Source organism: Gallus gallus, chromosome 25, assembly GCF_016699485.2.
Source record: "Gallus gallus isolate bGalGal1 chromosome 25, bGalGal1.mat.broiler.GRCg7b, whole genome shotgun sequence".
Taxonomy (NCBI): Eukaryota; Metazoa; Chordata; class Aves; order Galliformes; family Phasianidae; genus Gallus; species Gallus gallus.
Window position 1 is genome coordinate 2,220,600 of NC_052556.1, and position 27,968 is coordinate 2,248,567.

The 27,968-nt window shown below is 49.3% G+C and overlaps 4 protein-coding genes and 1 non-coding gene across 10 annotated transcripts; 3 read left to right on the top strand and 2 right to left on the bottom strand.

The window, feature by feature from the left end:
• Nucleotides 1-113: 113 nt before the first annotated feature.
• KHDC4 (KH domain containing 4, pre-mRNA splicing factor) lies at nucleotides 114-9,029 on the bottom strand. Of its 5 annotated transcripts, none has more exons than NM_001397598.1 (14): nucleotides 8,862-9,029; nucleotides 8,512-8,749; nucleotides 7,663-7,791; nucleotides 7,244-7,323; nucleotides 7,099-7,151; nucleotides 6,223-6,386; nucleotides 5,699-5,910; nucleotides 5,521-5,581; nucleotides 4,836-4,893; nucleotides 4,380-4,633; nucleotides 3,729-3,887; nucleotides 2,612-2,724; nucleotides 2,328-2,419; nucleotides 114-1,404 (listed from the first exon to the last, which is right to left on the bottom strand). In NM_001397598.1, the coding sequence occupies exons 1-14, from the start codon at nucleotides 8,951-8,953 to the stop codon at nucleotides 1,205-1,207; spliced, it is 1,905 nt and encodes a 634-aa protein (NP_001384527.1). In that variant the 5' UTR covers nucleotides 8,954-9,029; the 3' UTR covers nucleotides 114-1,204. The 5 variants fall into 5 exon arrangements, 4 of the variants coding, with proteins under 4 accessions (NP_001384527.1, XP_015154102.3, XP_040508264.2 ...); XM_015298616.4 differs by having other exon boundaries at nucleotides 7,663-7,785; nucleotides 8,862-8,961; XR_001470120.4 differs by having other exon boundaries at nucleotides 1,185-1,404; nucleotides 2,612-2,696; nucleotides 8,862-8,961.
• LOC112530315 lies at nucleotides 5,995-6,123 on the bottom strand. Its single transcript, XR_003071866.2, has one exon. It is a non-coding gene; the product is annotated as a small Cajal body-specific RNA 4 (non-coding RNA).
• A 318-nt stretch (nucleotides 9,030-9,347) lies between the features above and the next one.
• Nucleotides 9,348-17,408, top strand: EFCAB12 (EF-hand calcium binding domain 12). 2 transcript variants are annotated; one of them, NM_001379340.2, is made up of 14 exons: nucleotides 9,354-10,288; nucleotides 10,511-10,572; nucleotides 10,995-11,154; nucleotides 11,333-11,589; nucleotides 12,158-12,231; nucleotides 12,864-12,934; nucleotides 13,324-13,420; nucleotides 13,671-13,953; nucleotides 14,141-14,329; nucleotides 14,833-14,986; nucleotides 15,201-15,439; nucleotides 15,557-15,770; nucleotides 16,299-16,494; nucleotides 16,594-17,408. In NM_001379340.2, exons 1-14 carry the CDS (start codon nucleotides 10,186-10,188, stop codon nucleotides 16,757-16,759), a joined length of 2,265 nt encoding a protein of 754 aa, NP_001366269.2. In that variant the 5' UTR covers nucleotides 9,354-10,185; the 3' UTR covers nucleotides 16,760-17,408. The 2 variants fall into 2 exon arrangements, with proteins under 2 accessions (XP_040508343.1, NP_001366269.2); XM_040652409.2 differs by lacking the exon at nucleotides 10,511-10,572 and having other exon boundaries at nucleotides 9,348-10,288; nucleotides 16,594-17,017.
• Nucleotides 17,409-18,182: 774 nt separating this feature from the next.
• On the top strand, nucleotides 18,183-24,027 carry HORMAD1 (HORMA domain containing 1). The gene is made up of 13 exons (NM_001379339.2): nucleotides 18,183-18,329; nucleotides 18,853-18,997; nucleotides 19,284-19,347; nucleotides 19,736-19,772; nucleotides 20,119-20,139; nucleotides 20,241-20,267; nucleotides 20,557-20,624; nucleotides 20,817-20,968; nucleotides 21,451-21,704; nucleotides 22,096-22,159; nucleotides 22,450-22,526; nucleotides 22,689-22,772; nucleotides 23,257-24,027. The coding sequence occupies exons 1-13, from the start codon at nucleotides 18,297-18,299 to the stop codon at nucleotides 23,335-23,337; spliced, it is 1,107 nt and encodes a 368-aa protein (NP_001366268.2). The 5' UTR covers nucleotides 18,183-18,296; the 3' UTR covers nucleotides 23,338-24,027.
• Nucleotides 24,028-24,343: 316 nt separating this feature from the next.
• GOLPH3L (golgi phosphoprotein 3 like) lies at nucleotides 24,344-27,901 on the top strand. Its single transcript, NM_001379341.2, has 5 exons — nucleotides 24,344-24,436; nucleotides 24,534-24,704; nucleotides 26,074-26,205; nucleotides 26,400-26,514; nucleotides 26,801-27,901. The coding sequence occupies exons 2-5, from the start codon at nucleotides 24,540-24,542 to the stop codon at nucleotides 27,226-27,228; spliced, it is 840 nt and encodes a 279-aa protein (NP_001366270.2). The 5' UTR covers nucleotides 24,344-24,436; nucleotides 24,534-24,539; the 3' UTR covers nucleotides 27,229-27,901.
• Nucleotides 27,902-27,968: the final 67 nt, after the last annotated feature.

The window sequence follows — 27,968 nt, forward strand, 5'->3', positions numbered from 1 at the left end:
AGCCCCGCCCCCCGACCACATGACCACGACCCTCCTCGGCCCCGCCCCCCGCCTGCGAAATGGGAATTAAAGGCACAGCTCACCGCAACGACTGCGAGACGACCAGCAGCGCGTTTGTACATCATTTATACATTTATTTATAACGAAAGCATGGTTCTAATTATTTACAAGACATAGGAAAGTCAGTGTTTGTACAAAGGTGCCAGCCCCTCCCGGCGCCGATGGCTCGGAGCCACCCCTGCTGTTCCAGGAGCTGCTGCTGCCCCACAGCCCATGAGCTGCGCAGCACTCCGCCCCGCCACCACCGCCCGCGCTGTGCTTTGTGTCCGTAACGACATCGCTCCGCTCCTCCCCCCCACAGCGGCAGCTGCGCCGAACGCACCGCCGCCGTTCTCTCCTTGTTTGAGCAGCGCCAAACAGAACGGGTGGAATCAAAGCGAGTTAAGAGAGGGGGGAGGAGCTCGGGGAAGCGGTCCCATACGAACTGCTGAGCGGAATGGAGGAGGCGGGCGAGGATCTGTGACAGCAGCACGGCAGCGGGGGGCAGCAGCAGGACGAAGCCAACAAGGACCGAACCCCCCCACCCCCCTCCAGCGCTTGGCTGGAAGCAGAAGTCGTGGGGTGAGACGAACCACATTGCAAAGGAAACGCAACGTGGAGTCCCGGCAGGAGGTGCTTAAAGTGAAAGCAAAAAATCATCGGCTTCAAGAAACGCAATCCAGCCCATTTCTGCCCTATTTGGATGCTGCTTCCCTTTGTTGGAAGTCCAAACACTGAACCCACAGTCACCATTAATGGGGCCGTGAGCGCGGGCTGACAGCAGGAGCACTAAATAAAACACACCACCAGGTGGGCCGTGAGGTCAGCGTGGCTGACAGTTTCCTTTTTTTAAGTTAGCCTGGAAAAATGGGAAAGGGAGCGACAGGTTTCTCCTTCCAGAACCTTCCCCCAGGCTGTCAGGGACTGGCCCTGGCCAAATGCTATCTCAAATGTTTCCCCACAGGTGACAAATTCACTGCAGAAATAAAGAGTTGAAAAAGAATGGAGCCCTTTTTCAAGGCGGAAACACTGAACCTTTAGCTTCTGCAAATGTAAAAACAATGCGTATTTGCAAAGTTCCTTTTGTGATATACATGCATTATTGCTAGAGGAAAAAAAAAAAAATAATAATAATAAGAGATGAATGAAGACAGTTCTGTAGCTTTTATGGTGCCATCCAAAATGGCATCTGTTGTTTGGCTCGCTGTTGTGAGGAAGGATACTGGTATCCCAAACTCCACCCCTGTGAAAAAGTACTTGCATTTTTATGGCCACCGTGTTCCTCCTCTTCATCGGATGAATCTCCAGCATATGCCACCAATCCGAAGCCCTTCTCGGATGTTTTCATCTTCTTTGCTTGATGATCTATGGGGGGAAAACAGAACAATCCCCCCCAGCCCCCAAGAAGGAAAAATAAAAATAGAGGGAGATAAAATGCCCCAAAACAAGTTAATAAAAAAAGATGTTAATTGTAAATCGTTAGTTGGACACCATTTTGAGGTCACAAGGCCAATGGTCATCCAAGGTCGAAGGCCACACGAAACAGCACCAGCAACAGCACATGTGATCCATCAGAACCATGTAAGAGAACAGAGAAAGAAGAAAGAAACACACAAGAAAGGTAAAGTTAGCAAACGGGTCAAAGTGATGGCAACTGCACCGTTTTAGAGAGCAATACGTAAAGAAAAGCAGAACTTTTGCTCAAAAGAAAGCTAGAAGAACAATCTCTGGGAGCAATACTGCAGAGAAACTAAGGTTAAACAAACTAACACGATCCACCTGCAGGCCTGGTATGGAAGGCACTAAACTACCAGGAGAGTTAAAGTGATTTCATGTATTACCAAGCTGCAGATACTCAACGTGTGACAGCCCTATGAGAGGAGGAAGTCTAATAACGCTTCTGTTTGCAGACAGGGTTGACAGAACTCATGTCTGTAAATACACACCTGAACCATAACTGCCACTGATACTCCTCAGTGCTCCTAGAGATAGCTGTACACAATGTAAAGCCACACGACATCTGTTACAGCGCAATCCCATGAGATTCTGTGCTGACTGTGGGTCAAAGCTCAGTCCTTCTGCCTTCATCACACCCTCATCGTTCATAGAGGTATTTATTAAAGCTTCACGAGAAGCACCGTGTGGAATCACAGTGACTTTAGAACAGAGCCATGACCTCCCTTTTACTGAATGCAGTAAAAAGGACACACAAACCAATCACCAACCCAAATGAGCATTAAGACCACTGCAAACTCAGCTGACAAACGTCTTCTACTCATTGCACTCACCATGGCTGCCTGGTAAAGACCCCACACCATTTCTTTCTTCAGATTCTGATTTCATCCCAGTGACAGGAAAAGCTGGTGGAGGCATCAACTGCCTGTTCAAACAAACAGAAACCTTCATTACCTTCTATTTATTTTTAAAGAGCAAGCACAACCATAACAGCAAGCAAATTCAAAACGCAGTCCTTGCCATTGACCTTTAGTTGGGCTCACTGCGCTCTTTAAAACCTCAGAACAAATGAAGGTGTACAAAGGTAGCAGCAAACAACACGTGGCTCACTCCATACCTGTCCCTCTCTCTCTCCTTTCCTGAGGAACTTGCTGGCTTCGACCCGGCTCCATCGATTTCACTCTGACTGGAGAAGCCTGTACCTAAATTAGTCATATGAATGGGTCCATGCTATGAGCAGAAAAACACACGGCATTAGCAAATCTACAACTACAACACAAGCTACAGCTCCTTAATGATACTGATAGGAAACCCAACCTTTCAGAGTATATGGCCAACTCCTAGGAGCAGCCACTAATCACCACTGGTAAACAAAATGTTTTTGGTTTTGTTTTTTTCCCTAAAAATACTGAGGGTGAAGTTGTAAAAAACATTCCTGAGCACCACTGTAGAAGTCAACTCAGCACCCAGTCCACCGTCCCGGTACTCCAGGACAGTGACAATAGCTGTTTATTCATGGGTTGACTCATTACCTCCTCAATCAGCTAATTCTGACTACTCTTAGAGGCCTCATGCCATAGTAAATTCTGCTTGATATATTTAACGTAAGATCTGACACTTAAGCAGATCTTTATTTTCTCCAGATCAAGCTTTTGTTAATGGGTTCTGCCTGCGAGCATTTGCAGAACCTCCATTTTCTCACATAGAGATCTGATGAAAAGCTCAAAGTTACTTTTATTAACATCAGCTTTGTGAGTTTTTCAGTCTAAAATGAATAAACAATCACTCTCTTAAAACTGGGAGGATTTCTAGAAGCCTAAGTGCTGCCTGCAAGAAAGGGAAATGGGAAAACATGGACATTATAACCACATTCCCCTCCCTCTAAAGAAGCCCATCCAAAAGACCCACAATAAAGCAAAGAGGGAAAACAAAACAAATCTCACTTTCAACTAACCAGGCACACGCTGCTGCCATCTCTTTGACCTGAATGCACTGCTGCTCTTCATCAAACAGCACAGGCATGGAAAGCAAGCTGTCAATGCATAAGATAGCTCAGCCTGAGAGCAGTGCTCCAGCTCAAAGAAATGGAAGCGTGGTCTCAATGTTTTGCAACCATCACTGCTGCCTGCCAAAGGGCCTGTCTGAATTTGCTCAAATAGGCTGTGCTAATAACCATCCCTCTCCAGCCAAGTTCCATTTTGTTGAATGAAGTAAAATTGCTGATTTTATTCCACCTGATATCCCAGCAGTCCTGACTCCCTCTCATCAGGCAGTTCCTCGGTGAAGCGCCTCTTTTGGCCTTGGGGATGGGGTTGGACTTGTGGCTGTGTACCAGCTGGCAAGGTTGTTTTTACAGGGGCAGCAGCAGGAAGGAAAGGAGCGCTCAGTGGACTCTGGTATGCAGAAATTAAAAACAAAGAAGATAATATCCATATGAAGCATTATCAAGTTAGTTCCATGTACAGTTTCATACAGAAGATCAGAAAACACAACCAGTTTCTCTTTGCAGAACCTGAGAGGCAAAAAGGAAGTGCATAATTTAAAGACAAGGACCTGAATTACACAACACTCCCAGCTCAAAGCAATCATTGTCTGTAGCTCAGACTCCCTGCACCCACAATGCCTACAGTAATGTTTTTCATGAATGGGTAACACCTCCCTGCAAGCAGCCCTCATGTTAGCAGGGTACAATAAAACACTGCCTGAAACAGCCATACAAAAAAAATAAGTTGCTAGGACAGAAGCATCAAAGCAACAACCCCAGAAACTGCCTATTATGCCCTAAAGAGTTCTCCATCTGGAGGTACTTCAAGTATGTTATTGTTAGCAAAGAAACAGCTGAGGAAGTTGACAGCTATAAGGCAAATCTTCATCTGTAGCAGTACCTGTCCAGTGCTGGCTGGAGGCTGTACTTGAGATATTGGATACTGTGTTGGCACAGGTGGAACTCCTGTAGGTAATGTCGTTAAGACTCCTGGTGCCATTGGCACTGCAGGTGGAACTATGCCTGGTACGCCATATGGAGGCTGAACCGGTTGCTGAGGAGGGGGAACGACAGGATAACCAGACTGATATCCATTGGAAGGGTAATACGATGGCTGAGAAGGAACACTATTTATAGCAGCAGGCTGTGCAAAGCCTGGAGAGAGAGGAGGAGGAAAAAAGGGTCATCGTCAATGCAGCCAAGAGCCACACAATAGTGAATTAATTACCAAATGTAAAAGAAACACGACTGCTTTTTGACACAAGGATCAAAACACAAAGACTTCCACAGGAAAAGGCATTCCATCAAACTGAGCTCCACAAAACAACGCCAAAGGTTTCAATATTGCCAACGTTACCTGCTAAAGGTACAGCTGTAGTTATCTGATTCACAAATCGAGAGTATTCAGCATGAACCTACAAAGGATATAAAAGGTGAGAAGGTAAGCATCCATTTCCTTTCCTGCATTGCTCTCTTGCAAGCAAAGGGCAGCTAACTACTCATCCTCATAAAACCAGAAGGGAACTCTGACTACAGAACGCACTGTACTCAAAGGCACACCAAGAATCCAAACATGAAAACTAAAAAAAAATTTAAAAATAATTAAAAAAAATCAGGAATTCAGAGCAAAACCCATCAAAACTCTGTAGAATAAACCACTAATCCTGCTGGTCTGGGTCACAGATTTGTGTAAAACACAGGAAAGCCTTTCACAAGATATACAGCATGGCAAGGGAGTTACTTTGCTAAAAAACAGAACACTTAAAGCACCTAAAAGCTCCCAGACATATTTGTCAACGTTTATTCTTGGATATGGGCTACAGAAAGGCTCTGTCTCACAGGATTTTACTCTCTTTTGAGTACTCTACTTTGTTGCATTCAAGTAACAAAGACTGAGAAATGAACTTTGCGTGTGTGAGAGATTATAAACATTCTTTTGGTGCCAAACATAACAATCTCTTTAGGAGAAAGAGACTCTGTGTCTCTGGACACCGTTTAAAGCTAAAGCAAGATAAGCTCTGAAATTTGTAAGAGCTACTCACAGTTTGCAATAGATTTTCACACAGCTTTTTAGCAGCTGCCAAACCTTCTGGCTTTGGGTGACTGAAAACAAACAGAAAAATTCATAAGCACAAACGTTTCTGCTGCTGACCTGGGGAGCTACTTCTGTCACCAGCAACCTGCTGCCAAATGTTTGTGTTTTAAGGAGCCTCATCATACCTGATGTAGATGTACATGGGTTCAAAAGCTTCTCTGCCTGATGCTGGTTCTATGCAACCTGAGCCTTTTCCACGAAGAAAGACTTTGGCACCTGTTTCAATCTGAATATGCTGCAAGTAGGAGCAACCAGGCCCTTCCACCTTCTCCTTCACATTAAATGTAGGTACAGCATGTTCCAGACCAACAAATAATTTGTCCTGAACATAATGCATCTGTAAATATAAAAGTAAAAGCTTATTGTTTCACTCTTATAATTATTCATTTCACTAGAGACCATAAATGGCAGTCAGAACATTCACTGTTGGATGGCACAGTGGGCCCTTTGCTTTCTTCTACATAGGACTGCTCTCTCCATCCCTTTTCTTCTAGGAGATCACTGTCACCTGAGTCCCACTCTTCAGACTCAGTCTGATTAGTCCTCCAGTTCTCACCACAGCTATGTAAGTGTTTATTTCTATCAATAAATAGCATGTGACATGCATACTTTGTAATTAATAAATGAAAGTCACAAACAAATCACTCACCCCTGACTGGAATGGAGGTTTCTGACCAACTGCTGGAGACATCTGAGTGATGGGGGCTGGCTGGTGGTACACAGTCACTGTAGCTCCATTGAATGTTGGACTAGAACCTGTGGCAGCCTTCACTACTCCGTTAGTAATTATCTCTTTAATACGATTAACAGCCCCTAGTTGACAGGATAAGAAATCGGTTTATATTTCAGCAGTGGGAAGTTACTAACAGACCCTACTGCTCCCCACAAAATAATCTGTGCTGATGGGATAGCCACACAAATATTGATCTTTTGGTAAACAAAACAAATGCAGTTCACCATGCCAGCATATAACAGATGTTCTCATGCCCAGTTGTGAAGAAAACATGATAAAAACATTCCTAACCCTGCACAGAATTTACCTCTGCATGAATGAGCCAGGTAAGAAAAACTGCTTGCTGGCTGTAGCAGGTAAATACAAGTGGGCAGCCCTATGGTTAGCTTGGGAACACAAGCAAAATGCCTTCAGGTTCCGCATGGAGAAGGGACTTCTTTGTGAGAAACTGCTCTGTTGCTGTATCCTGATGTATGATCAGTTATTACTTTCTGCTGTTAAGTATATGATCACAGAACTGAAGAGGGTTAGTGGACAACTCAGTGGTCAGCCACCCCCAGAAATACGAGCACCTCCCCATTAAACTGATGATTGTTAACTTTCCTCTGTCTACTCCCTTCAGGATCCGTAAACCTTGCACTGAAGCACTGGTGCTTTTGCATGACGCTTATCAACACAGATTATTTACAGCACAAATCCTGATCAGTCACAACAAAACCCATCAGTACTACAAGACTGTCTGAACACACTACAGATAACGAGAGTGAGAAGTGGAATGCTTGGCACACTTACTGTCAACCAGCTCCCTCGTCTGACCCTGGACATGAAGATACAAAGGGCGATCTCTAGGAAGAAAACATCAAACATCCCATGACATCAACAGAATGAGAACCTCATCACTTAAACACCCGATTACGAAGAAAGCAGAAATACAAACCCAGGTCCCACTTTTGCCTTTTCCTCTGCAGTCATGAATCGCCCTCGAGTAGAGACAGCCGCTCCACTCAGTCGACTTATCTGCAAGCAGTTAAGAAAACACAGAAGTTTAATGATAACAAACAGAAAACACAAACAGCTTTGAAGTGGTTGAAGTTAAGTTGCCTCATAGAGACCAGAAAACGTTACTGAGGTGGTAAGAGAATGAATAGTGCTGCTAAAGAACACTGGCTGTGCTACCATACCTCATCAGAGGATGTATTATTGAACAAACCAACCAACCACTAAACAAACCTTAGAAAACACTGTTTTTGTAATAGTAAACTGAACATACTTGGCTGCAAACTCTTTTAACCTCACAGAGAGGCACAGACCTCGAGCTGCCAAGCCAAAGAAAGCAGATGCAACTCCTGGACGTACCTCATCCTGGGTCTGCCCCCTCGTCAGGAGGTTTCTGCACGTCAGGGGCACATCGTTGATTTCCACCTCTGCCACCACGAGGTCATCTTTGCTTTTATTTGTGGCCGGGCCTTTCCCCAAAGCCTGCAGCTTCAAAAACAATCATTGCAAAGACCAGTGGTTGGAAAACTGAGAGAAACTGAGTAATAAGAAAACAGAGCCTACAAGCCTGGCTGGGGGGTAAGCAGCCTTTTCCTTTTCTTATTTTCTGTTGAACCCCCAAATCTTTACAGTTATTCACAGAAGGTGTTTTAGAACGACTACTTAATAACACCGCAGAACATAAAACTGAAGTGATAAATATTATGAGGTTTATTCTCAGGAGATTCTGATGTCATAATTACTACTGGAGCTCTGCAAAAGGAGAAACAGACACAGAGATAAGCGACAATGCTGCACCAATGGAAACCACAGCATCGTGTACTTGGGCTGCCATTCCTGACCAGGGCTGTGCTCCCAGAGGAGCACCTCACGTTCAGAAAGCTGCAAGAAGTGCTTTCCATACACAGACAGCAGAGAACCATCGTTGGTGACTGCAGCGTGGGGCACATTTACCCTTCTTTTCTATTACCAGTGAATAACCACAATGAGGAAACCACTGTTTGCTCTCAGACCACTTCAAGTGTGGAACACACAGAACACACAGCTGTGCCATCGCTCTGAAAGCATAAATAACTTTCTCCCTTGTTTTGTTACACCTCACTCCACCTTTCCCACGTACTCATGAAAACCATTTGAGAAAACCACAGACGGGGACATCGCCCCAACTGCCCCCCCCCGGGCCCGGCGCTCCCCCCGTCCCTCTCCCACCTTATCCGCCGTGTTGGGCGCCGGCTTCAGCTTCCCTTTGGCCATTAACATCGCGTTGATCTTCGCGGCCACAGCCGCGGCCGCATCCAGGGCCCCCGACGGAGCCGCGGAGCTCTCGGAGACCCCCACGGCGGTGCCGCCATCTCCGCCGCCGGGGAAAGGCCGCCCGGGCAGCGGGGCCGCGCCAGAGAGAAGGAAGGCGGGGGCCGGGCCGGGCTGATCCCATTTGCTGCGCCGCCTGCAAGCGGAGAGCCCTCAATCCCCGCCCGCTGGAGGCCCAGCGCCCGCCGCGCCGCGGAACCGCCGCCCCGAGGCCTCCGCGCCGCGGCGCCCGCAGCCCCCGGCCTCACCCGCCCGCGGTCCCAGCGTCGCGCTGCCCGCCGCCTCCCGCTGACATGGCTCCGGCCCGGCTCCACCGCCTCCGCGCGAACCGCAGCGTCATTTCCGGCCAACGCGCAGCGCCGCAACGCCCCTTCCGGCCGTTGCCATAACGACGGCGCACGCTCGGCACCCCGCGACCGACGTCACGCCAGACGGACCAGGCCCGGCACGGACAGACGGGCGGGATAGGCCGAGAACCGACAGCGGGCAAGCGAGGAGGCTCGGGGCGCGACCAGGGCCGTGGCTGAGCGGACGGACCGCCCACTTCAGAGCTACGAACGCGGCCTGGCCGTGCTTGGGCCCCGCCGAGGCGAGGAGAGCGGGACGAAGGAGGAGGACGGGCGGCGGCAGTGACGTCACCGGCAGCGAAAGAAGCAGGCGCCCGCTGGGCACGCTCACGCATGCGCACTTCTCACTCCCGCGAGCACAGGGCCCCGCCTCTGGGCGAGCTGCGCATGCGCACTATGTCCTTCGTTTCCAGTCAGAACTGGTTTCCCGCCCAGCGCTGCTTCCCGGCCCGCCTCAGCCGCCCTCACAGCGCTCAGTTCCCTGTCTGCTGTTTCTCAGTGTCTTCGCTTTCTCTCTGGGTGTGACGAAACGCCCTCGATTCGCTACGTGAGCGCCTCAGGTGTCGTCTGACCCTCTGGGACGGACCACGGGGCTCTTCAGGAGTCGCGGACGCAATTACTGCCACGCAGATGAAGCTACAATTAAAGCTTTATTATTTTGCAGGCTTTTTTTAAGCAGTGCAGCGCAGGCTATCAATAGTCAGAATCGGCACAGCACAGACCTCGATCAGTAACAGCTTACAGTCATGAGGTGTGCCCTCATCACCTGGACCAGGCCAAACCCTAACGCTGCTCGCTGCGAAGGTCATAATCTGACCCCAGAACGCACACAAAGGACAACATGTCGCTGGATCCATCCTCAGAGGTCCCCCTGACTGTGGGGATTTCTGTTGGCTGCAGCTCCAGTCCAGGCCACTGCTGCCCAGCTTACAGTGTCCCGTGGCACGCCCTGCTTCCCTCTGTATCATCATCTTACATCACAAAGGGACGGACGCCCCTACTTCAGTGTTGGCTCAGGCTCAGCCCACTGCCTCCTGGCAGCTGCAGAGTTGCTCTCGCGTCCAGTTTTCTCTAGAGGACACAGGAAGTCTCTTGTACCTCAGAGAACGAAGGAGAGAGCTATTCGGTGAAGGACAGAGAAGGGTATCAGAAAGGAGTGTTTCCTAGTGGGAAACATCAGAAACCTTTCGTTCTTTAGCTTCACGTGCTCACCTGAAGCAAGAGCATGGTCGGCCTGCTAGAGCTGATCGCTAACATTGAGCGCTGGAGCAAGACTGATGGTTGCAGCACAGTCACGTTTCCCACACTTGAGCAGCTTTCCATCAATGGTAAGGCTTTTGGGACCACTCAGGAGATCTGTTCGCTCCTGAGCTGCAAGACCTCGCCCAGTACTTTTAGTCTGAAGTCTATCCAAAATTCAGTCGGTGTCACGGATGAATTTATCCCAGGAGCTGTGGTAGATCACACTTGCCATCTCCTTGTTTAGAAACGAGCTAACAGGCCACAAACTTGCTGACTTAAAGCATTCTGTGTCTTCTCTTGCATTGCAGATGTCACCACCATTTGGAACAATATGTTCCAGCGCGTTCACCAATTGCTCCTGCTGAAAAAGGTGGGACTGCACCCTACCCATCCCCTTGCCCACTGGCTGCAGTAGTCCAGGTGGCCCTGGGCCATCAAGTGCCCTTGCTCTTCCATGTACAGACGTGCCACAAATGTGCCAAAGACCACTTTCTTTAATCACTGAAAGTATTACAATAGTTAAAGTACAGTACCTATGTCAAATACAATAATACAAATAATAGCATCCAAAAGTATTCAGAATTTGCTTCTCTGTTCCTTGCTTCCAGAGCAGAGAGCACACACAACTGGGGATGCTTGGAGAGCAAAGGAAAGGGAAAGATTGTGTCCCGAGTACGTGGTCTTTTCCAGCTCTCCCATCTCAGTGTTCTGCATTAGGAGTGGGCAAGCCATGGGGCACCCCTTTGCAAGCTGCCACAAGTCCTCACCCTGTCCTTCTCCTTTCTGTTCCAGCCTCCGGCTGTCAGCATAACAGGACTGGGGACATTTTGTATTCAAAAATGGCAGGCTCTTGAGGATGGCAAGACGCTCACGTTTCAGAGACCGCTGTTTTCGCTGTCCGAGGCTGTTGCACAGATTCGTGATTTCAGACACCCTTCTATACACTTGCCTGGTAAGAAGACTAATTAACGAAAAATTTTGCTCAAATACACTTGCTCACTTGTCCCACTTAGCAGTCCTCGGTGGCTAAGACAGCACTCTGGCAGTGCACTTAAACCTGAAGCTCCTGGAGCGTTATCTGAATCTGCTCAGCTGCTGTACGAGTCAGTCACCTTGTTCCTCTTTTCCAGATGACACTGAGATGGTGGTGCTGAACTGTGAGACCATACGCTTGCACACGCCCTATTCTCAGCAAACGGTGCAGGGCTGTCTGTTGGAGACCTTGCAGTATTTCTACCACATCCTAACAAATGGAGAAGATGCAGACTTCACATTAAAGGACATTGGCACTCTTGCTATCCGAGGGGAGCACATGGAAATGACCTTTTGTGAAGACTTTTTACTGCGTCTCAACAAGTCGACATACGTGGTACAAAAGCTTTTCAATGTAAGTGTATTGTTTTTCCAGTGCTTCTTACAGCAGGTTTGAATTCCTGTACAAAGCCAGGGAACCGAGCTCTGCTGCCAGGCCACTGGAGCTAGGCGTGCAGCAGTGAAAACTCTCTCTGTTCTTTCTTGTGTTTGCTCTAGCTCAGAGGTGCTGGGAATGAACACAGTCCTATTTTTGCTGGGCAAGGCATAGCCCTGGAACAGCCTCACCACAAAGAGAAAAAAGGCCAAAGCAGTGGCAGGGCCAATGATATTTGATGATGAAAGCAGCAGCCAGAAATCTGGGTTCATAGCAGGCCTTACGTTGTGTTTGCTCCATTGCCTTGTTCAGTGGTAAACAAGTGGTCAGTCTCCTGGCTGAGCTGCTAACTGCTGTCCTTGCAGTAAGGCTGGCAACTCTCCTCATCCTAACAGAATATATGCCACGCAGCTTGCTTTGGCAAGAGGCTGAGGCACTCGTGAAGAAGACTGCTGAGAGGCAGTGAATTCTTAGACATGTAGAAAGGCCTTTGTGAGCACTGAGATTCTTTCCTCGGAGTCACGTCAGGTGTTTCTGTCACTTGCAGAAAAGATGGGTCGTCTTGGACAAAGAAACTGCTCACCTGCCAAGCCATTTTGGCCACGTCCACCTGTTGCCAAAGTGAGTATATTTGTTCCTGCAGAACTTGTCTGGGCAAGTTTGGATGTGCTCAGCTGACGTTTGGTTGCTCTCTTTCAAACTGCTGTTTGGCAGTTCATTTTTTCCTTGCTTTTGCTAAGCTTGGACTTAACGCATCCTCAGTTCCTGAGTGTGCTCTGCATGTTACCATTCCTCCAAGCAGAGGGGACTGGTTTGCTCTGCAGGGACATTTAGGCAGTGCTCCTAATGCTCTGCTTCTTTTCTGCACTTCAGACTGCCAAAACACTGAACAAAAAGCAGATCTTAACATTGCTGTTGTTTTCAACACAACATGGAAAGCATCTCTTAGAATGTGGAACAAAAGTAGACATATGCGTGTCCTCTGCCTCTGGTGTTTCCACGTTTGTTGTGGAAGTCACATCAATCTCAGAACCTCTGAAAGGCCTTCTTGTGTCAAGATGATAAGGGAAGACTGGGGCAGAATAAAACCCAAACCTCTCTCCAAGGAGGGGCTGCTGAGCTGTTCCTGAGGCCAGCACTGCTCGCTGGTTCCTGCCATGGCTTAGGGCACGCAATTTAGTTGTTACAGATACCTGGCACTGATCTGGCAAAGGAGCCATTTTCACAGAACAGTGCCTTCTTCCTATTTCCAGGTTTGAGATCAAGGAGGTACCTCAACTTGCTACAAAGCCGCTTCCAAAGGAAAAGCTACTTGAAAGAAAAGGTAGTACTAATGGCTGATCCTTGAGAGAGGTTTGTGCCTCTCCCTGTAGTCGTTCCTAGTGGGTGCTTAGAGCCCGTGGTATAATGAGATGCCTGGGGCAGCAGAAGCACTCTGTGTGCCTCTACAACTCCTGGTAAACCTCAAGAGACACATTTTGAACAAGGTGGGACATGTTTTCCACGTGTGTTCCACGCCTGGATTCCACACTGCATCACTTTATGAGTTTGTTTGTGCTAGAGTAAACTTCTAGGAAGTCCAGCATTGGGAATTATAAACTCTGTCTTGAGTTCTGGGAGAACGGGGGAATCAGAATACCTCCTGAAATAAGAGTGCTGTTATGTAGATCTGTGCCTCCAGTTCTGAGAGCCTTTCTCCTTTCCTGTTTACAGGGTCTCTTCTCTGCAAGCTCCTCAGACTACGAAGGACCATTTCTCTAAGCACATTAACCACAGTTGAGATAAACGACGAAGAGGAGCCTGCTGGCAGGTGATACTCGTCAAGGATTTGAGTAGAGTGGTCTGTTGCTCTTGTGCCTCATGAGAAAACCCTCATTTCCTTGGTGGCACATCTGATCATTACAGCTCAGTGCTGTTATCCCCCATCTGCTGATGGGAATACAGTTGGGTGAAGAGACCTCATCCTGCTGAGGAAGATGACAGAACTAGAAACTGGATGGAGAAGAAACTTCTCCTACACTCACATCAGCTCACCTTGGTCTGTTTGTTGTTTTTTTCAGACCGCTCCCACAAACGCCAGACACAGAAGGAAGGCAGGAGGAAGAAAGTCCCAGCTTTCCAGTGGTCACTTGTCATCCTGAAGATGATCCACATAACCTGTCGGCTTGGATCCAGGAGAGGAAGCAATTCATTTCTCAGCTAGAAAGCTTTGGAGACGTTGAGAAATGGCTGAGTAATAAATCTTCCAAGAGCCATCTGGAAGAGAGAGTCTGGGAACGCATAAAGTCACGCAGAGCAGCCAGAAGGGCTGAAGGCAAATCAGCCATGACTGATAACCTGGGTGTAAGTAGCTATTGTGTTACTTCAGCCTTGGGATCACTGCACTGCATCTTCTGTGGCCCTGCTGCAACTGCAGCATCTGCTGCTTAATTAGTGGAGCAATGCTGCTCTATCCCAGCCACTTCCACATCTCCTGGCACGGTGATTCTGGGCAATGGGGATGTCATGGTATTTTCCAATTCCTTTTCAGGACACAACATCAGCAAGCAGCCAGCCTCAGAAGGATGTTGCCCCTCCTTGCATACCGTACCCCCAGGCTCTTGTCACACTGCATGACCTCCTGCGCAGACGGAAGACAACACTGGTGAATGTCTTCAAGAAAGCTGGCATGGAAGGCAGAAATATCAAGAAAGCAGACTTCATTAAAATCATCAAGCAGGTATGGAGGGCACAGGAAAGTAACAAACTGCTGCAACTCCACCTTCTCTTCCTGTGTGCCAACCCAGAGTCTTTTCCTATGTGTTCACACAGCGCAGCTTGTGCTGACCCTCACCTACTACAGGCTGCAACGGTACAGAGTTGTCAAGATCACATTCAGGTCTAGTAGGGCTTGGCAGATTTCAGACGCTTTCTGATAGTCTGGACCATTGCAAAACATATTCTTGATACCCAGAGGGCTGGGAAGTTTAGTACAGTAAAAGCTGAGAGCTCAACAGAGCTAGCAGTTGGCAGCCCTGCCTGTGGCAGGGCAGTTGGAACTCGATGATCCCTGAGGTCCCTTCCAACCCAAGCTATTCTATGATTCAGAGGGCAGCAGAAGAACGGTCCATTTGTCAGTGTTTGGTAACCCCACATAAAGCTTACTCAGTGGCCTCCTGCTCTGGAGACAGCCTTGTTTGTTGTTTTATTGATCACACTGTCATTTTCTGTTTTGGTTGTCAGACAAATGTTCCCATCGGCGAAAAAGATCTGGACGATGTGATCATCTTTTTGGCTGCCCCTAATCGTGGGAAATATATTACCATGGAAAAGCTGATGGAATGTCAAAATGAGTGGCTGGAAATGAAGAAAAAAGAATCCAAAGAGACCAAAGCGGGTAAGAGGAGTACACTGGGCTGCAAAACTCCCTCTGTATCTTTTCAGACTGAAATGTTTCCATGAGATGCATCCGTTGGGCACTCCAATGCATAAAATACCAAAGTCCTTTGACTTACAAGCATTGGTCAGCCCTGATGTTTCCTTCTGCTGTTGTCTAATGCAGTTTCTCTGGGCTTTCTTGTTTTTTTGGGGGGCCTTTTGAACTCTCCCAGGTGCACAAACTCAGCCCCCTAAAGCCGCATGCAAAACTGCCACATCTCCACCTTCTGCTGGGGGCAGAGCCAAAGGGATGGATCCTACCAAGCCCCAAGTGAAGTTAACACCCTTAGAAGATACCCCGGTCCAGGCTGAGCCAGGACAAGGACATCAAACAGACCATGAAAAGAAAGACACTCCAGAACCATCTGGAGACAGGACACAAAAAACTATCAAGAGACAAGAAATAAAGAAGGTACTGTACATGTGGCAACCCTTTTGAGATTAATCCCTGTCTGGAGCTTCTCTGAAGAGAATGGAGCAACACCACTGCAGCACTGAATGCTAATCAGAGCCTTTCTTTCTTTTACAGGACAAGGGCAGCCCAATCAAATGGAAAGAAATGTCTCAGCTGGGGAGATCTGGGGAGGTAACTGTTGAAGAGCACTGCTTCCCATCAACTACAGGCAGTGACACAGGCGTGCTGATCGACCAATACCGCCGTAAGGTGGCTGCAAGTTACCTGAATTCCTCCAAGCTGTGCAAAGAGCATGACATTCATCTCACCGAGCCAGTGCTGCAGAAAGGTAATGCAACCCCCAGGACCTGAGATGAATCTGACTAGCTTGTCTCTTCCCCAGCCCAGAAACATGACCAGTGTACGGGGAGGGGAGCTGCTTTTGGAGAATACTTGCAGCCCCTGGAGGACTGGTTAGGATCAGCAATCCCGTAAGCATAGATGAGAGCACAGAGTGCTCCAGATCAATCAGGGCCAGGTTCAGCTAAGAGCACAGACGATGAGGCAAGCTCATGGCAGTGGTGCAGGGAAGGCAAAGCTGGGAAGTCAGGCCCTGGTCAGGCTCAATGGGTCCATGGCCAGGCAGAGCCATGGCTGTGGCTGAGTTGAGGTCTCAGCTGAAATGGGGCTCCTGATCCCAGGGCAGAGAGCACAGGCAGAAGCCCCACACAAAGCTGCTTAGGGCCACTGAGGCCTCTCAGCACACGCAGGGCCATCTTCCATGCCTTCCTCCCTTACACAGTAGCTGTAACCACTCCAGGGCAACATCACAGATGTAAACCAGAGGTGACCTGGCTTGGATGTGCTTTGCCAACAGGCCTGCTGCACCCAGGAGACAAAATCATCAGAGGACGACGCCTGAGGAAGATCAGGCAGCCTGGAGGATACTACAACATAGGACTTGCTGATATGTCCTCACCTCTGAGCATGTCCGGGTCATCAAAAAGTGCAGCTGGAAACCTGGGCAAAGAGGGCAAAAACAAGAGGACTTCAGAGGAGTCTGGCCATTACGAGTAAGAGCGGTCATATTGCCTAGAAGTTTATGTTCACAAAACAGGCTTCATTCTTTCTTATTTTCTTTTCTTTTTTTTCCTTTTTTTTTTCCTTCCCAGCTCTCGTCAGAGGAATCGGAAAGAAATGGAGGGATCAGACAACAAGTTCTGGCCAGGTCACCTTCTGGACAAGATGCGCCTCTGCATTCCAGAAGAGAAGATCAACAGGGCTCACCCCTTGTTCAGCTGTGTTCACCCAACCCGGCCTGCATACCACATTATCTAAAACCACAACCAGCACCAGCCAGTCCACGAAACATCATCTGTGTCCACCAGAGACGTGGCATCCAAGACTCATTCCAGCTGAAGGTCTGCTAGCAGCACGAGATGTGTGCAGAACGTTGCAATTCATCATCAGCTCGAGAGATCTGAGCCGTTCTGATGAAGAAAGCACAGACACGGAGAACACCCTGAGCTGGAATGGACCCACAGGAGTCATCTAGTCCAACACTTCAAACCCAAATAAAAAACATCATTCATCCTATTCTCGGGACTGCTTGCATTCTATAAATGGAGAAATAGACATAGAGATAAGCGACAACGCTGCGCCAATGGAAACCACAGCGTCGTGCACTTGGGCTGCCATTCCTGACCAGGGCTGTGCTCCCAGAGGAGCACCTCACGTTCAGAAAGCTGCAAGAAGTGCTTTCCATACACAGAGAGCAGAGAACCATCGCTGGTGACCGCAACGTGGGGCACATCTGCTGCCCTTTTGTGTTACCTACGAATAACTCCAATGAGAAAACCACTGCTCGTTTTCTGCTTAGATATGGAGGTTGGCTGCCCTGCCTGTGTTAGGGGGTTGGAGCCTGATGATCTTTGATGTCCCTTTCAACCCAAGCCATTTTATCATTCAAACTACCAGGAAGGTAATGCAGAGGCCGATGCATTGCACACTAAACGTGGCAGGCTCCTGTCTCTTCCCATGCCCAGAAGCACTGTACGGGGCGAGGAGCTGCAGATGCAGAGTGCTTGCAGGCCTTGGAGGACCACGGCAGCTCCCCACTGCCATCAGTGGGCTATAGCTGAGAGGAAGGAGACCTCCAGATCAACCACAGCCCATTCACCTGGCTTTGAAGCCTGGTTCAACCAAGAGGGGAGACCTCGTGCTGGGGCCATAGCAGGTTAGTCAGAGCCCGGTCAGGTTCACACAGGTAAACCAGCCGTTATTGGCCCATGGGAGGCTCTTTTATCACCTGCTTATCCGAATGCTTTGTTCTGCTAGGTCATATATCAGTACTGCTTGTTAGAAGCTGTAATACTTCCAGTATCAGTAATACAGCTGTCGTGTGGTGAACTCACTGTATGTTTAGCAACGGAATTTGTTCTTCCTTCCCTTCTCTGTGTGCCTTCTATTAAGGAAAAACCATAATTAATATTATTCATGTTCTGATTGGCCGTCAGGTATTGAATTCTACCCGGAATTCATAACTTTATTGCTTTTCAGAGCTTTTCCAGCTCGAGGCAAACATGAATAACATCAACGCCATTCAGGTGAAAATTGGCGGGAAGCGCCGACCCCCCGCGCCCCTCCCGCCCCTCCCCCCCCCCGCCGCCTTTTGCACACGGTACGAAGAGCCGCGTGCCCGGCCTTCGAACCGCTCCCCACCCCCCTTCTGCGCACGGCCCTTCAGCCGCGGTCCGAAGTTACCTCAGGGCGGGCGGCTGTCTGGCTGGGCTGCCTTCTGCTTGGGGGAGGCGTTGGGTGCGACGCGAGCCGAGCTCCGGCCGCGGTGCTGCAGGTGCTCGGCTGAAGGAGAGCGATGGCGACTGCTCAGAAGCCGAAGAACTGTGTGGTACGGTGTAGTTCCAGCACAGCGTCTCACTTAAGTAAAAAATAGCGAATCCGAGCTGAAATAAAACACCCAGCTGCGTTGTAAGCTTGAAAATTTGGGACTAATTCTGTCTTTAACTCCACATAAAGGTGCTCAGCAGCAAAATAGGGTTAAAGGCCTGGAGTCTGTAGTGTACTTGGTTTAAATCAATGATTTCTTAAAGCATCACCAAGCATGATAGGTGGTGGCTGAGGGTTGATAGTTGGGCATCATGGAATCATTAAGGCCTAAGAAACTGTGTATGAGATGCCCTCCTCCATCTGTGGAGGGCACCCCTGTGTGGGGCACCCCCAACTCCGGGCAGCACTGTGCAATGATCTCAGGCAGTTCTCTCAGAGGTCTTCTCCAGCCTCAGTGATGCTATGAATACACCTGGCTTTGTAGGTGACGTCTGTCATTTAAACTAAAGCGTTTGGTAGGCAGTGGAGCAGGCTGTCATCTGTCCACGTTTGGTGTTGAAAAACGTCTGATTTCTCTCTTGCAGAGCGCAGTTGTGTTTCCCAATAAGATACACACAGAGCAGCAGTCCCTGACCCTGGTGAAGAGGCTCCTGGCCGTGGCAGTGTCCTGCATTACGTACCTGAGAGGGATCTTCCCTGAAAGCGCCTATGGGACGAGATACTTGGATGGTAACAGGCTGTTCTCAAGCTGTTTTGCATAGCAGATGGGCACAGGGTTGTCGTTGAGTTTGTTTTTAAAGCCACTTCATCCATTGAATTAAAGGCAGCAGCTATTTCCTATGAAACTTTACTAATGTGGTTGTTATTGAATGCTATGAAAGATAGCAGTGATACTGATTGAGCAATTAGAGCATTTACACTTCAATCTATGCTTAACAGAGTGTCTGGAGGATGAACTTCACTTCCAGTGCTGTTGTTTTTGTCCTTAAAGACGGCTTTTTCATTTTCTTTTGAGATCTCTCTGTCAAAATCTTAAGGGAAGACAAAAACTGCCCCGGTTCGACTCAGCTGGTGAAATGGTACGTTGACCACACACTCACGCAGCAGTTATAGTGTGTATTCTGAAGGGTAGCTTTCCAGTTAGCAACTATAAGGAAAACTTCACCTTGTGGATGCAAGCAAGTGCCCGGGTTGTGTTCTTAGTGCCTGATCTTCACTATCTGGTCATGGTTTAAGTTCTTGTCACACTTTTATCAGTAATAATACACAATCAGACATCAGAAACAGTGCTGTGAGCATGTGGTTGATTGCAGCCACAGGGCAGCATCGTGTACACGCCACCGAGAATTCCTGAGGGTTGAATGTATTCAGAAGAGCTGTAAGGAAGAAGTGTATTTGCGGACTGGCCTTGGAGGTGAAGCTAATGGGAATTAGGACTAGCTGGGCAATGCTTTTTGCTTTTTGCAGGATGTTGGGATGCTACGATGCCTTGCAGAAGAAATATGTAAGTCTTCCAATGTTATTCAGCTATTTGAAGTGCATTTAAATGTTCACGTATGTAATTCCACTGCTTGCCACTGCAGTTGGGGGAGTTTCTGGTTACAGAACAACTGCACTAAAACAACTAAAGTGTGGGAGTTCAGGGTAATATGTGTTGTGTGCTGGATCTCTTGAGGCCAAATAAGCAAATCCTTTCTCAAAGAGATGAGCTGAACAGATGAAGGGTTTGATTGCTTTGAGCAGGCCTAGAGTGGTCATGATTGGTTTTGAAAGCTGAAGAAAGAAAACAGATTGTGAAGCAGAAGTGGGCTGAGCATATCTGACACTGTTCTTCTCTTTGCTTCTTACAGCTAAGAATGGTTGTCCTGGCGGTAAGTGTGATGGAAGAGTAAAGCACTTGTACTTAAATGTTGGTGCTTAGATATGTGTATGGGTCTTAATCTGTTCCCTCTCCTTACTTTCAAACGTCCAGGTCTACACCCACCCGGATGACCCTCAGGTAAATCTGGTAGAGCAGTAATGTTTGGATAGGAAACTCCAGACTAAAAACTTTGAGTTTCTTTCACATGAATTCATCCTGGCAGTCCCCAGCTCAGCTTCATTGTGCTTTGGTGACTGTGTGTGAAAACCGGTAAGGATTCCAATGCTGTGTTTCACTGCATTGGACAAGAGTAAAGGGCTGTGATGGTGCGATTTAAATAAAGGTTAGTTGGGGACTGGGTGGAAGCAGCAGCAGTGTTGGCTTCCTTGACAGCTGATCATGTAATAATCACTGCATTTGTTTGCAGACAATTACAGAATGTTACCACTTCAAATTCAAGTATGCCCCCAATGGGCCGGTCCTGAATTTCAGCAGGTACTGTCACCCTGCCCTGCCTGGGAGTTCTTTGGTCTGCTTTGAATTCTAGATCAGCATGGTCTATTATTTAGCCTTATTTTTAAAGCACTGTGAACAGTTTTAGCATTTGAACTTGCATACTCTACAGGAGTGCATCTTAAAACAGCAGCCCTTCAGTCTGTATGAATGCTGAGTGTTCTCTGTTTGCAGTAAGAACAAACAGAGCGATTCCCCCATCAGCTGTGCAGACACCAAGAAGGCAAGCATCCTCCTCATCCGCAAGATCTACGTTCTGATGCAGAACCTGGGCCCTCTGCCAAACAACGTCTGCCTGACGATGAAGCTGTTCTACTATGATGAAGGTGGTGTTTCCCCATCACTTTGACTGACCCGCTGTGCTTAGATGCTCGAGAGCGATTAAAAGGAATAATTTCATGTGTAATCTTTACAATTGGTGGGACTGAATTATTTCTCAGGGCAGTTCTTAAAGTGCAGGGGGTGCCGATCTGACCTCACAGCAGGAATGCTGCCTTACAGCTGACTTCATTGCAGCGAGAGTTTTAAGGACAAACTGTGTTTTCCTGAGTGCATTGGGAAGTGCTGTGTGCCAGTTGGTGCTGCTCTGCAAATGTCTGACAATAGCTGCTGCTTTTTAGGGGAACTTCTAGCTCATCTGCTTGCCTATGTGAACTGTTTCAAACAGTTGTTGTAGAGGGAAAGAACTTCATTTAGTACGAGTGGAATCTTGATAATTCTTTTCCTTCCACACACATTTTTTAACAGCTTTATATTTAAGGCAGAAAAGTCTCACAACCCCATAAGCTGAGCTGGTTTTCTCCTGCAGTTACACCGCCTGATTATCAGCCCCCTGGCTTCAAGGAGGGCGAATGTGAGGGGATGATATTCGAGGGAGAGCCGATGTATCTGAACATGGGTGAGGTGCCAACGCCTTTCCACATGCTGAAAGTGAAAGTCACAACTGACAAACAGAGGATAGAAAGCTGCGATGAAAGCATTCTGAAGCAGAGAGAGCCCAATCTGCCCCTGCCAGTGCTCACAGTGGATGGAGATGAAGCAGAAGAAAGCCAGCACATGAAGGTGGGAGCTCAAGTGCTGCTGAAGCTTTAGGAACTGTTTTTGATCTGTATTGTAGAAAGGGGGCGTTAATTATTCTGCATCTGTTAGTATGGTATTATTAATAAGGAATGCAGTATTTCTGTGTAACTTTAAGGAAGATGTTACGTGCTCAAGGTTTTTTTTTCTAGTATCACAATTATTTTGGACAGATGTTCTTCAGTAACTGAGTTCCATCTCTGCATGCTTGCATTGGTGGGGAAGTAACGCTGAGCTGGGCTGTACATCCTCTATCAGATTCAATAACTTTATAAATACGTTTTGTTTCACTTAGAATCCATCTAAGGAGATCTGACTCCTGTGAGCAGGAGCTCTTTGCTTCTGTCTGCAGCACTGGGCCTCTTTCTTATTCCAGGAAGATCCTGTGTTGGATAACAAAGCAGGAGATGGTGATCACGCAGATGCTATGGAAGCTCAAGGTAGAACTCGTATGTTTTTATTTTAATTTAAGAGGTTTACAAGGCTGTCTGAAACAATGCTGCTGTCATCCTGCGATCCTTGGCTTGTTTTGCATGGCTGAAGAGCAGTACTGTTGAAGCAGTTTGTGCTGATCTGTGGATTGTAGGGAAAACTGCATGGATTGGAAACAGGAGGAAGCACCCATTCTCTGTATCTGTGGTGCACAGTTCTCCCCCACCTCAGAGCACTGCAGTGGTGTGAGGCTTGGGAGTGCATTGCTCACAGTGTGCTTTGCTTTGCTTTCTTACAGAGGAGGATTTTCCTTGTGGAAAGGATGGAGTTTTGAAGACCGGGGAGAACAGAAATCAGTGCATCTCCAGTCCTCAGGTATGAAAGCTGAAAATGGGAGAACTTAATTTAAATGTGGAAGACTACTTCAGACACAGATGCTGAAGGTCTTTAAGGCAGAGCAGCCCCAGATAACTGAGTGCTTTATGAAGTGTTTTGCACTGAAGCTTGCAGCATTTATTTTCTCGTTGTTTTCTTTAGGTTGATCATCTGGCAAGGAAGACCTCTGAACTTAATGTGTCGGAAAGCAGGACGAGGAGTGGGAAGTTATTCCAAGCCTACATTGTGAGTGTCCGTTTTTCTTTACTTCTTGAGGTGTTTTCTGCTCCAGTGAATAAAACTGTTGGTGTTACTTCACTTTATGCTGAAATAATGGAATTCTCATTGCTGTGATTGACGAACATCAGCACGTTCTGATCCTTAGTGTCAAACCAGGTCTGTTCCAAAGAGCTGAAAGCTGAGCACAGGCTGAAGAAAAGCTCAGTAGGATTGGTTGATATTTTCTTGAGAATAGATGCAGCCAAGCTCCCTGCTGCCTGAACCCACTGCTGGGAGGAGAAGTGCCAGCACGGAGCCGGGTTCCCCTGGTCTTGCAGGTGGAGCAGTGCTGTCTGTGCTGGAATCTGCCCTTGGAAGGCAGCATTGGGTCCCCCCATCCTCCAGTGCTTGGTGCACTGCGCAGCTGCATCCCTGCAGGGTGGTTCTCCCCATGCTCAGCTCAGTGCCAGTGCAGGGCGGGGGCTGTAATGCAGGTCCCGTTCTGTTGCAGGTTCACCAGGCTGAGCTCTCCTCTAGTCAGGATGTGCTGCCAAAAAGGAGGAAGATAAGCGAGCCGAAGGAGCAGTTCTAGACAGCCATCTCCTGCTGTCTGCCTCCCTGCGTGCTTCTCCACACCGCTTCCTTCTTGTGTTTAATGTGAATGTTAATATTGAAGTACCTTTGGGGGATTTCTTGTTCTATTGGTGGTCGGAGCGTAGTGGATTTAAGGAGAGGAAGTTTATCAAGAAGCCCAGATGGGGAAACGAGCAGTGAGTTTCTATGGGAGGTTGCATCCCCATCAAGAAACACACACAGAATGCTGCTGCAATTTGGTCTGATTTCTGGTGTTGAAGTTTTTGCTTTTCTTGTGGGGAAAAAAGAGCAGAGCTGGAACTGTTAGAGGTCTCTGATTGTTTTCATTTCTTCCAGACCAAAGTACAGGCGTTCTTCATATTGTTAATTACTTATTTCATGCCACGTGCAGGCAGGTGGATGGCTGTTTGCGTATCGTTAATTGTTGGCAGCTGTTTGTTCGAATGGCCTGAGATGATGTGAAAAAGGCACGTGTTCAGGTGGAATGATTAATTGCAGGAGTTGGAGGAGGTGCCTCTTTCATTCCACCAAAGTGATGGTTAATTTTGGATGTGCTGTAGAAGAACTGGAGTGATGCTGCCTGTATTGCTCAGAGCTGCTGCTCTGTTCTGGGGTGGATAGCTGAATGTTGCTTGACACGTTTGAATTTGTCCCATTTGATTGTATTAAAACACTGTTATTCAACAAATGGTTGCTGTCATTCTTTTATGCTTTGACCGGAGTGCATTTAGGGGTGTTAATAAAACAAAGGGACTGTTGTGGGGGGGTCAGTGTAGTTCATATTCTTGTCTGTGTGGCTCTGACCCACAGTGCTTCTCTGTGCTGAGCAGTGGTGGTGCAGGTGTGGGATGGCTCTGTGGGCTCTGCAGCCCTGTGAGTGTGAGGGGTTGGTGGCAGCTCCAGGTGTGCAAAACCCAACCCAGGGCCTTGAGCCCTCTCAGCCCGGAAGGCCTCAGGGCAGGATGTCCCCGTGGTGGCTTCGATTCCTGGTTCCCTTCCTTAAGGTGCAGTCATCTGAATCAACACGTCACCGCGTGGCAGCGGCCGCTCCCTGCTGCGGCTCCGCAGCCCTGGGCCAGGTGAGCTGAGAGCTCCAGGTAAGAGGGGCAGAGTGTCTTTCCCCTGTCCTCCCTGTGCTTCAGGTCGGGCTGTTGCTGTACCTCTCACTCTTGCACCTCTGCTGTTGATCCCCAGGTGGGGATGACGACGCTCACACGTCGGGGATGGCGTGGGGACAAAAGGACTGAGCCTGAGGAGGACGCAGCTGCGGACAGGGAGCAGCCCGACGATGACTCCGACAACTCCAAAGCCACCCGCCTCACACTGATGGAGGAGGTGCTGCTCCTGGGGCTGCAGGACAAGGAGGTGAGTGAGGCTCCAGGAGAGCAGCGGCTGAAGGGGTTGTGTGAGTTCCCCTGAGCCCTCCCCAGCTCAAACAACCCCCAAACACCCCCCACCAATGGCTCAGAGGGAGCTGTGGGGCTCAGTGGGGCAGCTGAGGGTTGCACACAAGCACTGCCCAGCAGCAGCTCTGCCCTGGGGGGTGGTGGGAAGCCACAGTGGCTGTGCACGGTTGTGGTGTTGCTGTTTGCAGAGCATTTATTCTGCGGGTTCCTGAGCTTTGCAGTTGTTTTCCTGGGGGTGCTCTCTGTACAGTGCCCAGCTCAGACCATTTGCTTTGTGCTCTCAGCCTGCAGCTGTGGGCTGGTGGCTGCCCTGCCTGGGGAGCTGGGGTAAGCATAGGGCTCGTGGGCTGAGCAGGAGGCACAGGAGAGCAGAATGCTGTGCAGGAAGCTTGGAGCAAATATTTGAGAGCAGCATGGGAGTGCGGTGCGGTTTACATTCTCCCTGGGCTACGTTAAACATTATCTGTGTCGTTAATGTGTTTGTGGGAATGGATCTTTGGCCAGCAGGAAATTAAATGGGCACAATAGATAAAGGGAAAAAAAAAAAAAAAGACTTTTCACATGCTTGCTTTGTTTTTGGTGGCTTTTTTTCCCCCTTCCTGTCCTTCTGCATTCCTTCATTGGGCTGCAGAAGCCTGGCAGCGAGCTGAGCTCCATGGCACTGCGCTGCCCCAGCTCTCCTGTGGGCTCATGGTTGGACTGGTGGGGAAAAAAAACCAGACAATTTTAGGCAAATCCAATGAGCCCACAATGTAATTTCATTCTTGTAAGCACCAATCTGTCATGATTCTGACATGAACCCGGGAACTTTCAAACGTTTCAGACCCCTAACACTCGGGGTGGGAATACACCCTCCAGGCCAACAAATCCAAACTTTTGGTGACATCTGTGCCCTTTTTCCTCGGGAAATTTATTCCTCAAGTCCACCTGTTTAAAAAAAATAAAATCCTTTGCGTCTGCCATGATGGAAGGAAGCGGGGCAGGTTGTGCAAGCACAAAGAGTTGCTTTGTCTTTGCTCACCAGGAAATGAAGAAAGCAAATAAAGCTAAAAATCTCTGGTTTATGGTTCTCTCAGCTACTCGACAACACAGCGTTCATATGCTCTGTGCAAACATGGTGGGGAATTTACTAATGCTGAGGAGAGAGGAGTCACTGCCTGGTCCTGAGGACAGCACTATGGGTGGTACGGGGCAGGATGGCGTTGGCCATGGATCTGAGCTTGCTCTGCTCACACTGCGATAGGAGCTCAGTGGGGGAAAATGTTCTTGGCTGGAGCGGGATGTTGTGGAGGACTGGCTCTTGTCCCTGCCTGTCCCCTTGCTTGCAGGGCTATCCATCCTTCTGGAATGACTGCCTGTCCCCCGGTCTGCGTGGTGGCATCCTCATCGAGCTGGCGCTGCGGGGCCGCATCCATCTGGAGCCGCTCACAGCCAGGAAGAAGAGGCTGCTGGACAGGAAGGTGATGGCAGTGGGGCTGAGGGGGTGGTTTAATGGGTCCCAGGTATTGTGTCCCCTATGGTGGTGGCTTCCCTGTGATGCTGTGCTGTGCTGGATGGCTTTGGCTCATGGCTTTGCCCACCGGTGCCCCACTTGTGGCACTTCCCTCGTGTCTGCCCACGTCTGGGCCTTACAGTTTCTGGTTGGTTCTCACAGGTACTGCTGAAGTCGGCTGCTCCCACTGGTGATGTCCTCCTGGATGAGACCCTCCGGCACATCAAAGCCTCTGAGTCAACAGAAACGGTGCAGACCTGGATAGAGCTGCTCACAGGTTGGTCCAGGGGGGAAGAAAACCCCCTGGGAGGGTTTGGGTTGAAAGTACCTTACAGACAGTGCACTTCCTTCCCCTGCCGTGAGCAGGGATGCTTAGCCTTAATTACCTCCAGGGATGGGGCACCCACACTGCTCTTGGCAGCAGCCCCAATGCCTCACTGCCCCCTGGGTTGAATTTCCACCTCACATCTGACCTAAATCTCCCCTCTTCTAGCTTAAAGCCATTCCGCTTATCCATCCCACCCGACTGTGTTGTGATCCCGTGGTTCTGTGATTCTCCCCAGGCGAGACCTGGAACCCCTTCAAGCTGCAGTATCAGCTGCGGAACGTGCGTGAGCGTGTCGCCAAGGGCCTGGTGGAGAAGGGGATCCTCACCACGGGGAAGCAGAGCTTCCTGCTCTTCGACATGACCACCCACCCCGTCTGTGACACCACTGAGAAGCAGCGCCTGCTGAAGAAGCTGCAGGGCAGTGTGTTGGAACGCTGGACGGGGGACCTGCGCCGCATGGACCACAGGCTGCTGGCGCTGCTGGTGCTGGCCCACGCCTCGGATGTGCTGGAGAAGGCTTTGGGCAGCCTGGAGGACACGCAGTATGAGATGGCCATGAGCAGAGCCAAGGATGTGCTGGAGGCCGACGCGGAGCTGGAGGCGGCCCAGGGCAGAGGGACAGAGGTGATCTGGGCTGTGCTGGCAGCCTTCAGCAGGGCCTAGGTCTGATGGTGGGCTCGGGAGGTGGGCTGTGGGTCCACACGTGGAGCTGCTCCCCTGGGAAGGGCCCTGAGCCCTTTGGGGGCTGCGTGTGGAGCTGCCTCCTCCTCCCACTGTATTGGGGTTGGGATTTGGTTCCTTTGGGGCTGTGGGTGCTGGGGGCAGCTCATGGGTCTCTGTGTCAGAGAGGAAGGGAAAACTTTACTGTGTTTTTTTACTACTGTATTTTTTTTCTCGTTCTTCTCCCCCCACTTCCCCTCCCGGGCGGTGTGAATGTGTTCCTCTGCGTCCTGCTGCAGTTCCCTCAGTGCTCTGCCTCCGTGGTGGCTCAGCCCCTCTTTCCCTTGGATTTGGGGGTGGGAGAAGCGGGGGCAGCGCCAGCACTGGGCCTCGCGGTGCTATGGGAACAGTCGGGGCTGTCATAACGTGTGGTCGGGGTGAGGACCGGAGGGGCGCTGGGAGTAGAGGGGCTCCGGGTTCTGCAGTGCCCCTACTGCCCACCAGGGGGCGGCCTCTCCCAGGGCCTTCCCAGCGCCCGGGCTGCGGCCACGCCCCTCCTCCCTGTCGCTTTGCCTATTGGTTCTTCTCACTGTCCATCAAGTTCAGTCGCCCCGCACTCTTTCCCGCCCACAAGGTGCTATCTCACTTCCCATTGGTTCCGGTAGCTTCACCCAGGGCGGCCAAACCCGGCCCTTTCCCCCGCCCTCCGCGGGCCCTCATTGGTCGTGCGTGACGTCACCACG